The sequence below is a fragment of the Acomys russatus genome, chromosome 7 (genome assembly GCF_903995435.1).
Source record: "Acomys russatus chromosome 7, mAcoRus1.1, whole genome shotgun sequence".
Lineage (NCBI taxonomy): Eukaryota > Metazoa > Chordata > Mammalia > Rodentia > Muridae > Acomys > Acomys russatus.
The window spans coordinates 5349703-5361785 of record NC_067143.1 but is presented as its reverse complement, the minus strand read 5'-3'; the positions used below and the strand labels follow the sequence as shown (position 1 = coordinate 5361785).

At 48.8% G+C, this 12083-nt stretch overlaps 1 protein-coding gene across 1 annotated transcript; it reads left to right on the top strand.

The window, feature by feature from the left end:
- Positions 1-449: 449 nt before the first annotated feature.
- Positions 450-11882, top strand: Dhdh (dihydrodiol dehydrogenase). The gene is made up of 8 exons (XM_051148527.1): positions 450-567; positions 1145-1256; positions 1944-2107; positions 4890-5142; positions 7607-7738; positions 11209-11214; positions 11443-11580; positions 11725-11882. Exons 1-8 carry the CDS (start codon positions 472-474, stop codon positions 11832-11834), a joined length of 1011 nt encoding a protein of 336 aa, XP_051004484.1. The 5' UTR covers positions 450-471; the 3' UTR covers positions 11835-11882.
- Positions 11883-12083: the final 201 nt, after the last annotated feature.

The window sequence follows — 12083 nt, the reverse complement described above, 5'->3', positions numbered from 1 at the left end:
TAGACCAATTTCTAACAATATCAAGACCCTGTCTCCAAATAAAAAGTAAAAAGACACCTGAGAGAAAGGCAAGATGGTGTATGCCCTATAATCCCTGTACTCAAGGAGCTGAGGCAGGAGGATTGTCCTGAGTTTGAGGTCAGCAGATGGGGTTATTTTGTGGAGTCCCAGGCCAGCCTGGGCAACAGAGTAAGGCATAGAAAGACAGAGTCAGAGGCAGCCGCAGATAAACACACACACACACAAGCGCGCCCACATAGAAAGAGAGAGACAGACAGACCAACAGACAGATAGAAAAGCAGGCATTTCTCCAATTTCCCTCAGTTGTGTCCCTAAGGGTCAAAGGCTCAGAAAGCAAAGGCCTGTAGGCCCTCTGAGAGAGTAAAGCCAAGAAGAACAAGGCTCCGGTTGGCTCCGCCCCGCGCCCTGCTGTCCCAGGCTGCCCTGCCGAGGTCGTCCTGCCCTGTGAAAATGGCGCTGCCGCTGCGCTGGGGAATTGTGTCAGCTGGCTTAATCGCCAACGATTTTACCACGGTGCTGAACTCACTGCCTCCCTCGGAGCACCAGGTGCATCTCCCTTGGAAGACCCTGGGTTGTGAGGGAAGAGGGGAGCCTTGGCTATAGAGGAGAGGTGACAGTATGAGAAATTGGGGAGTCCTGAGTCTGAGGGAGGACAGCCCCTAGGTCTGAGACAGGAGGTGACCCTGAGAAGGGAAGGGGACCCTACTTCCGGTCTTCAAAGCCACAGGAGACTTATTTTTGGCTCGTTCCTCCTCTTCACCCCCGCAGGGGGGGGGGGCGCATCTTAGCTGCTGGGCTGAGAGGCTACTGTGCAGTCAGAGACTGGGTCTTCGGCTCACTAACACCCCCCCCACCCCGCGCGCCCCTTTCCTTTTCATTCAGTCTTTGCCATGTCCCCCGGGATTGTTCTTGAACTTGTTATGTAGCCTAGGCTGGCCAGGGGCCCAGGCACAGCATAAGTCTGGCTTTCCGCCGTCCATCCCCTACCGCCCCCCACATCTTCCCTAGACACCTTGGAGAAGCCCCTTTATTGCAACCCCCTCTATCGCTTGCCCCCCCCCCCCCCCGCAACTACCTTACCTTCCACAATGGCCCCACCTTCACCCTTGGAATCGCACACCAGGTGGTAGCGGTGGCGGCGAGGGATCTGAACCGGGCGAAGGAGTTTGCACAGAGACATAACATCCCCAAGGCCTACGGCTCCTACGAGGAGCTGGCCAAGGACCCAAACGTGGGTGAGTGGCCAGGTTGATGGAGGTGGGGGACAGCTAGGCACAGCCCTGCTGTGCTAAATGTGTGACTCCGGGGTTGGGCTGGGCTTTGGGTTCAGCTGGGGTAGAAGGCAGAGTCAATGGGAACACACTTGGCCAGAGTCTGGCTGAACAGCATTTAACTCAGCTTAGAGGCCAGGCCTCTGCAGCTAAAGCTAGGTTCTAAGACTCTTGCAAGGCTACGGAATCTGGTAAGGGGTTATGTACTTGTTTATTTTCCAGCATTAGTGATGGAACCCGGGGCCTCTCACACTTTAGGCAAAGGCTCCACCAAGGTGTAGCCCAACGCTTTTTTTATTTTGAGAAAGGGTCTCACTATGTAGCCCTGGCTGGCCTAAAAGTTACTATGGAGACCAGGCTGGCCTCGAACTCACAAAGATCGACCTGCCTCGTTTTCCCGTTTCCAAGGGCTAGGATTAAAGGTGTGGGCTACTATGCCTGGGCCCTGGGGTTTTTGATATAGACCTCACTATGCAGCCCAGGCTGGTCTCAAATGGGTTATCCTCCTGCCTCAGGCTCTCAAGAGCCTGGTAGTCTCATCCCAATGAAAAGATTAGGATTGTGTCCACTGATTTGTCCTTGAACATTATCGGCCAGGCCTCTCTTCCTGTGGGCAGTGCTGCTGACCTGATCGCCTTTCTCCTACCCTAGAGGTGGCCTATGTCGCCACCCAGCACCCCCAGCACAAGGCGGCAGTGAGCCTCTGCCTGGCAGCGGGCAAGGCTGTCCTCTGTGAGAAGCCCATGGGCGTGAACACAACAGAAGTGCGTGACATGGTTGCAGAGGCCCGTTCTCGCGGCCTCTTCCTTATGGAGGTAAGCCTGGAGAGGCCCCTCTGTTGTTTTTTAATTACATGTATTATCAGTATGCTCAGCTAGCGATCAATTAAGACACAGACACCTGTTATATTTTTAAATAGCCTTAGTTAACCTGGGGCAGGACAGATATCAATCCTATAAACTACCTCCCATAGTGGGACAGGCATGGGATCCCTGTCTCAATCTCATGTCATCTCTTTTTAATAATAACTTTTATCAAGTTACCTCCCCTTTATAATCTCAAATATTTGTTAATGTTTTTTTATCTGAGCTGGATTCTCCACTCACGCTGCCGTGTGGTTTTTTTTTCCATCTAACCCATAGCAACCTTTTTTTTTTTTCCCCTTTAGGTCTCCTCTTTCTTTTTGGCAGTTTCTCTCTCTCTCTCTCTCTCCTTGTGGTGATCTTTTCTTTCTTTCTTTTTTTTTTTTTTTTTTCCCAGAATTCTTCTCTCTCCTAGCCCCACCTATCTCTCTTGTCCTGCCCAGGTGGGATGGCTTTTTATTAAGCAAAAGGTGGGTCAGAGAGCAAGCAGTAATTAGCATCAAAATACATCAGATTATGCCCCCAACACTCCTCTGACACACGTGCCAGTGGTGAACACGGCTGCCCACAGTCAAAATGTTGCTCCCTCATACCCTCCCAGCACAAGGACCAGATTCCCTGTGCTGGCCAGGATGTAACAGAATCTAGCAGCTATTGAAGCCACAAACTCAAGTTCCTCTCTCCCCACTTGAAGGAAAGGTATTTATTTGGAAAGCAAGGAAACCGAAGAAGACAGAGGCCATCTTGCTTAGGGGTTGCGGGTGCAAGACTTACCCAGGGAGTCACGGGGACGTGTGTCACGCAGCCTGGCCCTCAGGAGAGGCCCACAGCTTGAGCTCAGCTTCCCAGATGCACACACTGCTCTTATCTGCAAGTTACTGCTTGCTCAACGAACCTAAGAAAACCACGGATAAGGGCGGTGACTTTGTAACTTCTTCTCCCAGGAAAAGCTAAAATGCTGGCCCACAACAGCTCCTTTCTTCTAAAGAACAGGAGATAAGGAAAGGCTATGTTCCCAGAACTCCACCCCAACACAGAGGAGGGAACATTCAAGACAGGACCTCATGTCCTCTATAGCAAAGCTAGTGGGAGACCAAGAATTTACCATCAAACTGTGTGACTTCCAAAGCAGTTAATTAAGAAAGAAAAAAACCTTTAGTTATTTTATTTACTATGCCATGTGTACACGTGGTGCCCATAGAGGTTAGAAGATTGTTTCAGATCTCCTGGACCTGAAGGGGCCGTGAGCCACCCTGTGGCCAGCAGGAAGCAGCCTGGATCACTGAAACAAGTGAGCCGGCTCTCCAGCCCCTAAAGTCAACCAAGAAGAGATCGGGTGTTAGGCGGGCATGGTGGCGCACACCAGTAACCCCAGCACTCGGGAGGGGAGGCAGCGGCAGCCGGGTCCCTGTGAGTTCGAGTCCAGCCTGCTCCGCACAGCAAATCTCCAGCGAGCTAGAGCCACGCACTGAAACCTTATCTCAGAAAGGAAGGCAGGAGATACTGAAGAGACGCAGGAAGCCCAGGGTTCCATCCTCAGCACTGGGAAGGAGGCAGAGGCAGGAGGATAGAAGTTCAAGGCTGCCCAGCATGGTAGTGCACATTATAAAAAAAAATCTTTTCTTAAGATTTTATTTATTGAAGGCTGGAGAGATGGCTCAGAGGTTAAGAGCACTGACTGCTCTTCCAGAGGTCCTGAGTTCAATTCCCAGCAACCGCATGGTGGCTCACAACCATCTATAGTGTGATCTGGTGCCCTCTTCTGGACTACAGGTGTACATGCAGATAGTTTTCATATACATAAACATAAATAAAATCTTTTTAAATTATTTATTTATTTATTATGTATACAGTGTTCTGCAGGCAGAATATAATACATAATAAATATATAATTAAATCTTTTAAAAAGATTTTATTTATGCTTATGTATATGAAAACTCTATCTGCATGTATACCTGCAGGCCAGAAGAAGAGGGCACCAGATCTCATTATAGATGGTTGTGAGCCACCATGTGGTTGCTAGGAATTGAACTCAGGACCTCTGGAAGAGCAGTCAGTGCTCCAAACCACTGAGCCATCTCTCCAGCCCTGAAAACAATCTCGGGTTTTTTGTTGTTTGTTTTTGTTTTTTGAGACAGGGTTTCTCTGTGTAGCCTTGGCCATCCTGGACTCACTTGGTAGACCAGGCTGGCCTCGAACTCACAGCTATCCGCCTGCCTCTGCCTCCCGAGTGTTGGGATTAAAGGTATGAGCCACTACGCTGGGCCGGCTCAAAATTAAAGGTTCTTAAAGGGCTAGAGATACTATCTCAGTGGTTACTGTTTTTCCCTCACCCAAGGCTCCGGGTTCAGGCTCACCTACCCAAAGAATAGTGCTGCTCAGGTGGGCTGGTCGGCCCTACGGCAGTTAAAATCTAGACACTACCCCACAGCCATACCCACAGGCCAGTCTAACGTAGGCAGCTCCTCCACTGGGACTCACCTGTCTGCTACACAACGAAATTTGAAGCCAGCCTGGGCAACATTATACCCTATATAAAAAAAAGCAAACAAAAACGTGTATGGGACGAGAACAGCCGGAACAGGAAAAGTGGGGTGACAGGGCGGGAAGGCCAAGAAAGGACCTTGTGTTTGGGGCTACGCGCTGTGGAAAATAAGGGTGTGTTTTGGGGAGGGGGAGCAGATTAGGATCCCGCGGGAGATGTGGCTGAGTACCTCACCTCTCTGGTCTGCAGGGCATCTGGAGCCGGTTTTTTCCTGCCATGGAGGCTCTGCGGGAAGTTTTGGTCCAAGGAACTATCGGGGAGCCTCGAGTGGCCCGGGCAGAATTTGGGGCGGATTTAAGCGTTTTTCCCCGGGCCACAGACTGGAGCCAGGCCGGCGGCGGCCTGCTGGACCTAGGCATCTACTGCATTCAATTCCTCTCCTGGGTCTTTGGTGCCCAGAAGCCAGAGAAGATTTCAGCCATGGCAAGGATCCACGAAACAGGTACTGCATACCCTCGCCGGGACGGCGGTAGGAGGCGTTCTCTCTCAAGTCTCCGGGCCCCCAGAGAAATCAAGTTAGACAGCTGGAGGGACTTCCTCGCCTAGGCATATAAAGTACCATTTCCAGACCTGCTTATGTAGACAGGATTTAAGCGGGTGGCTCCCCCATGGCCTTCTGGGAAATGTAGTTCAATAACTACATGGGTGGGGGCCCAACGTCTCTTTCAGAATCTTGTTCCCATCAGGTCAGCTCTCCACTGGCTGTGCCCTGACAGTTTACCACGTGATCTGAGACTGGATGGCTGAATCTTTTTTGGCTGTTTTTTTGTAGTTCTGGTTCTGGTTTTTCAAGACATGGTTTCAATGTTTAACAGGCCCTGGCTGTACTGGATTCATTTTGTAGACTAGGCTGGCCTTGAACTCACAGAGATCTGCGTGCCTCTGCTCCAAGTGCTAGGATTAAAGGTGTGCACCATCAACCCTGGCCCAGGCTGAATCTTAATTATTTGACTAGTCAAATGTTAATAATTAGGGTGTTGTGGGAGTTAATGAAGAATTAAAGTAAATGATTAGCAGTTAAATATAAGCAGCTGGGCATGGTGGCCCACACCTTTAATCCCAGCACTCGGGAGGCAGAGGCAGGTGGATCCCTGTGAGTTCGAGGCCAGCCTGGTCAATAAAGTGAGTCCAGGACAGCCAAGGATACACAAAGAAACCCTGTCTCGAAAAACCAAAACCAAAGAGAGAGAGAGAGAGAGAGAGAGAGAGAGAGAGAGAGAGAGAGAGAGAGAGAGAGAGAGAGAAATATAAGCAATTGGTTCCAGAAAATGGTGGTGCACACCTTTAATCTCAGCACTTGGGGAGGCAGAGGCAGGTGGATCTCTGAGTTGGGGGCCAGCCTGGTCTACGGTGCAAGTTCCAGGACAGCCAAGGCTACACACAGAAACCCTGTCTCAAAAAAAAAAAAAAAAAAAAAAAAAAGGCTGGAGAGATGGCTCAGCGGTTAAGAGAACTGTCTGCCTTTCCAAAGGTCCTGAGTTCAATTCCCAGCAACCACGTGGTGGCTCACAGCCATCTATAATGAGATCTGGTGCCACCTTCTGGCCAGCAGGTGTATATGCTTAATAAATAAATAAATCTTTAAAAAACAAAAACAAAAAATAAAATAAAGCAAAGTAAATAAAAACAAAGGTTATTGGCTTCAAGCTTACAGAGAGCTCTGTCTCCCCAGCACTAGAATTAAGGGTCTGTGTCTCCATGCTTAGCATTGTGGGTTGGGGTTTTTGTTTGTTTGTTTTGGGGGTGAGAGGGGCAGTTCCTGTGTAGTCCTAGCTGTCCTAGACTCTCTTTGTAGACCAGGCTGGCCTCAAATTCATGTGGATCCACCTGAGCCTGCTTCCTGAGTGCTTTGATTAAAGCAGTGAACCACCACTTCCCTGCCAGGCTTTTGAAAAAATATTTATTTTACATTCGTATGAATGTATGTATGAACATATGCTATGTGACTGCAGAGGTCCGAAGATAAACCCCTGAAGGTGGAGTTATGGACAGTTGAGAACTGCCATGTGGGTGCTGGGAACTGCACCCACACACTCTGCAAGAGCAGCAAAGGCTCTTACCAGCTAAACCGTCTCCCCTGAGAGATAATATAGACACCACACAATTACTCAAAGTACATCCCTGATTCAGGGCCTTGTGGTGCTTGCCTGTTACCCCAGTCCTCTGGGAGAAGGAGGCAGGAAGATTCCATGAGTTCAAAGCCAGCCTAGATTACACAGTGAGGCCCCGTTTGATAAAAAACAAAAAAAACAAAAAACAAAACAGGGGCCAGGAGAGATGGCTCAGCAGATAGATCAAAGGTGTTTACTGTGGAAGCCCCAAGGTCAGAGTTTGACACACATAATTCAGGGAAAGATAGAAAGAGACAATTTTTGAACTTCTGACTTTGGCCCGTGTTCCTCCCTCTGCATGTACATCCTACACGTATACACACTAGTTAAAAACTGAATTGCCAATTACGTTTTTGCTAATTAAGAATGTAAAAGCCAAAACTGTTCAGCCGTGCATGGCTGTGTCTGCCTGTAATTCCGGTACATAGGAAGTGGGGGGAAAAGGATCGGGAGATAATTGTCTGATACATAGGAAGTTTGGGCCTGGCGCGGTGGCGCATGCCTTTAATCCCAGCACTCGGGAGGCAGAGGTAGGAGGATCTCTGTGAGTTCGAGGCCAGCCTGGTCTGCAAAGTGAGTCCAGGACAGCCAAGGCTACACAGACCCTGTCTCGAAAAACAAAACAAAAACATAGGAAGTTTGGGGTGAGCCTGCGCACCTGGAGATTCTGCCTCAAACAGATAAAACCCAACAACGAACACAAAATGTAACAAACGAGAGACAACACCGCACGGGCCGCGAGCCTCGGCCGCGATTGGCGGTGTCGGCCCTGAGCTGACTATGCTTTCCTTGCAGGTGTCGATGACACTGTGAGCGTGCTACTTCAGTACCCAGGAGGGGCCCTCGGCAGCTTCTCCTGCAGCATCACCTCAGAACTCCCCAACACAGCGTATGTGAGCGGCACCAAGGGCGTGGCCCAGGTGAGATGTCATCACACGGTCCAGTGCTGGTAACCCTCGGACAGGGTGCCTAGAGCTGACGGAACTGTTTTCTCATCCTGCTTCTGAGATGTTCACACTCCTTGACCACCACACCACGGGGACAGAGCAGGGTGAGGGAAAGATAGGGCCTCGGTAGACATGTGCTTGCGCTCTCTCGGTTACTAGGAAGGGAGGAAGGGGCACGTTTTTCTGCGCTTGCTCAGCACATCTGCCTCTCTACGATGAGGCCTGAGATTTTCTTTTTCTTTTTAATATTTATTTATTATTCATACAGTATTCTGCCCTCAAGTGTGCCTACTCATCACAAGAGGGCCCCGGAGCTCATTATAGATGGTTGTGAGCCACCATGTAGTTGCTGGAAATTGAACTCAGAACCTGTGGAAGAGCAGCCAGTGCTCTTAACCTTGGAGCCGTCTATCCAGCCCTTCTTTTTTTTTTTTTTTTTTTTTTTTTAAAGATTTATTTATTTATTATGTCTACAGTGCTCTGCCTGCATGCGTGCCTGCCCGTCAGAAGAGGGCATTAGATCACATTATAGATGGTTGTGAGCCACCATGTGGTTGATGGAAATTGAACTCAGGACCTCTGTCAGTGGTCTTAATCTCTGAGTCATCTGTCCAGCCCCGAGGCCTGACTTTTCAAAGTCATAAAGAAAGCCCTGAGCCAGGCATTGTGGCACAGGCCTTTAATTCCATCGCTCTGGAGGCAGAGGCAGGTGGATCTCTGTGAGTTCAAAGCCAGCCTGGTCTACAAAGAGAGTCCAGAACAGCCATAAGAGAAACTCTGTCTGGAAAAACAAAAAAAGGAAAAAGAAAAAAGTCGAGCATGGTGGTGCATGCCTTTAATCCCAGCACTCAGGAGACAGAGGCAGGTGGATCGCTGAGTTTGAGGCCAGCCTGGTCTACAGAGTGAGTCCAGCACAGCCAAGACTACGTAGAGAGACCCTGTCTTGGAAAAAAAAAAAAAAAAAAAAAAAAAAAAAAAAGACTTTCCAGTTGTTTCCAGACACCATCCATGTATCAGTAGAGATTAGGATTTCGTGGATTCTTGGAATGCCATTGCTAGGGAAAAAAAAATCCTAGTGTGACTCAGTGGAAGACATGGCTAGCACTGTCTCCCACTTGATACCTGCTGCCGAAGAAAGATCGTCCTGCTGGGCCTAGAGGTGCACAGCCATCCTGGGCTACAGAGTGATGTCAAGGACAGTCTGGAATACTCAGCAAGACCTTCAAAAATAAGAAGTACGAAGAGGCCAGGCGTGGTGGCGCACACCTTTGACCCCAGCACTGGAGAGGCAGAGGCAGGCGGATCGCTGTGAGTTCGAGGCCAGCCTGGTCTACAAAGCAAGTCCATGATGGCCAAGGCTACGCAGAGAAACCCTGTCTCGAAAAACCAAAAAAAAAAAAAAAAAAAAAAAAAAAAAAAGAAAAAAAGAAAAACAAAACAAAACAAAAAAAGTAAGAAGAGAATCTGCAGACATAAGGCAACGATCTAGCACCTGCGTAGAACCCTTGAGGGATGGAGTAGAGCGCTTTCTTAGTGTGCACCCAGTAGTGTGTTTGATCCTTAACACTTCAACTAAAAAAAAAAAAAATCTAGCCTGGCAGTGGTGGTGCTAACACTTGGGAGGCAGAGGCAGGCGAATCGCTGTGAGTTTGAGGCCAGCCTGGTCTCCAAAGCAAGTTCAGGACAGTCTAGGCTACACAGAGAAAACCCTGTCTTGAAAGACAAAAAACAAAGAAGAAGAACAACAACAAAAGAACCCCCCTCCCCCAAAAAAAACAAAAATTAAAGAAAGAAATTAAGCCAATTGCAGTGGCTCAAATCTCAGCAGTCAAGTCAAAGTATAAAGTAATTTGAACCTTTTCCTGTTAGTGGTAACTTTAAAATTGTGTTGCAGTTTCTCTCTTAACCCAGCTAACACACAAATAATTGAGGCAGGGGCTGGAGAGGTGGCCCAGTGGTTAAGAGCACTGGCTGTTCTTCCAAAGGACCTGAGTTCAATTCCCAGCAACCACATGGTGGCTCACAACCATCTATAATGAGATCTGGTGCCCTCTTATGGTATGCAGGCAGAATACTGTATAAATAATAAATACATACATAAATATTAAAAAAAAAACAAATAATTGAGGCAGAGTATGTTATTTATTTAATATGCTTTACAGCACAACAACTGAGCGGTTATTACCTATTTTAATCCTCTAAGCTAGTCTGACTTTTTCCCTTTGCCAAAATCCCCCAAGATAATTGCACTTTATGGCTTTTCCTGTTCAGCTGCTGTCTCCTAAAGTCTCCTGGACCTGCGGCCGAGGCTGAACCCCCTACTTCCTCCTCTCGCTCCCCCTCCCCTGGCTGACAGAAGCTCATCCTGTTCTCATCAATTGGCTGTAAGCTGCTTTATTGGCCTCACAATTGGGCAGCAGTGTTTACACAACATTGGGACAGGAGATTCTCAGGACAAGGATTGTCTTGAAAGTGACAGGGTCTGTCTGTGTAGCCCTGGCTATCCTGGACTCCCTCTGTAGACCAGGCTGGCCTCGAACTCACAGCGATCCGCCTGCCTCTGCCTCCTGGGTGCTGGGATTAAAGGAGTGTGCCACCACACATGGCCACACTTTGAATCTTTTTACAGTGCACAGTGACATCACGCCTACATTTCCTATCCAGCTCTTATATCCCATCTCTGTCTTTCTGTCCTGTCCTACAAGTGGTGGGCAGCTAGTTTTGCTTCCAGGTCTTCTACCAGATAAGAAGGAAGGCTTTGCTGGGTGTGGTAGCGCACGCCTTTCATCCCAGCACTCGTGAGTTCGAGGCCAGCCTGGTCTACAAAGTAAGTCCAGGACAGCCAGTGCTCCATAGAAAAACGCCCTGTCTCTAAAAACCAAGAAGAAGAGGAAGAAGAAGAAGAAGAAGAAGAAGAAGAAGAAGAAGGAGGAGGAGGAGGAGGAGGAGGAGGAGGAGGAGTTGTTGCCTGGTGTGGTGGTGCACACCTTTAATCCCAGCACTTGGGAGGCAGAGACACGTGGATCGCTGTGAGTTCGAGGCCAGCCTGGTCTACACAATGAGTCCAGGACAGCCAGGGCTACACAGAGAGACCCTGTCTCTAAAAACCAAACCAAAAAAAAAAAAAAAAAAAAAAGAAAGAAAGAAAAAAGAAAAAAGAAAAGAAAAGAAAAGAAGAAGAAAGAAAGTGTTGTATGAAGGAGGAGGAGGAGGAAGAGGAAGGCGTTGTACGGAAACCAGGTATGGTGGCACACACTTGTAGTCTCCAGCAAAAGAATCAGAAGTCCAAGATCAACGTCACCCTCACAGAGAGCCTAGGCTACATGAGACCCTGTCAAAAACAAACAAACAAACAACAACAAAGTGTGGAAGCCAAGAGTGATGGTACTAACTGTGGTTCGAACACCCTGGAGACTGTGGCAGTAAGCCCTTGCCACTCTGCTAAAGGAGCACCTCGTCCTCAAGTCCAAGGTCATTTTTATTCTGGGGAGACAAAAGGCAAGTCTTAGTATGGCAGGACCATTGCTAAAGAGTAAACTCTTCCATCCCAATCCAGGCAGAAGGCAGCCTGAACCTCACAGATCGAGTGGGAGCAAAGGCGGAGCTCTCAGGTGCAGAGAGCTACTCCGTGTTGTCCGGAGTAAAGCCCTCAAAGCTTTGTTATCTTCTTCCAGATTAGCAAAGTGTGGTGCCCATTGGAGCTGGTGGTGAATGGCGTCCGTAAGCAGTTCCCTCCGCCTGTCCTTGAGAAAAGGTTCAATTTTTTAAATGGAGCATGCATGAGTTACGAAGCCAACCACGTCCGCGAGTGTCTGCGTAAAGGTGAGGAGTGGCAGACTGCAACCTGGCACCAGATCTGAGGGAAATGTGTTCCATCCTATGCCATGTGTACTTTTGGGAATTGTAGTCTTCCTGGTGGCAGGTGTGTGGATTTTAGACAAGTTGTCCTGTGCTCTGTCCTCCCAGGTCTTAAGGAAAGTCCTGTAGTTCCTCTGGCAGAGAGTGAGCTCTTGGCTGAGATCCTTGAGGAGGTGAGGAAAGCCATCGGAGTCACCTTCCCACAGGATAAACAGTGATGCGCCTCCTGGGGTGGACATGACAAGCAATTATTTTCCAAGGGTGGTGGCGGGGGTGAGGGGGAGCTCGCTAGCTTGACTTTGTTGTAGGAAGGTCCAACTGTGTTTTCTTTCTTTCTCTCTCTCTCTCTCTTTTCCTTTCTTTTAGTTTCTTGAGACAGGGTTTCTCTGTGTAGCCTTGGCTGTTCTGGACTCACTTTGTAGACCAGGCTGGCCTTGAACTCATAGCGATCCTCCTGCCTCTGCCTC

Excerpts from the sequence above, each read along its gene's own strand:
- Dhdh (XM_051148527.1), top strand. The coding sequence starts at position 472 with ATGGCGCTGCCGCTGCGCTGGGGAATTGTGTCAGCTGGCTTAATCGCC. Across the intron at positions 2,108-4,889 it reads GCGGCCTCTTCCTTATGGAG|GGCATCTGGAGCCGGTTTTT; the intron begins GTAAGCCTGGAG and ends TCTGGTCTGCAG. Across the intron at positions 11,581-11,724 it reads CCGCGAGTGTCTGCGTAAAG|GTCTTAAGGAAAGTCCTGTA; the intron begins GTGAGGAGTGGC and ends CTGTCCTCCCAG.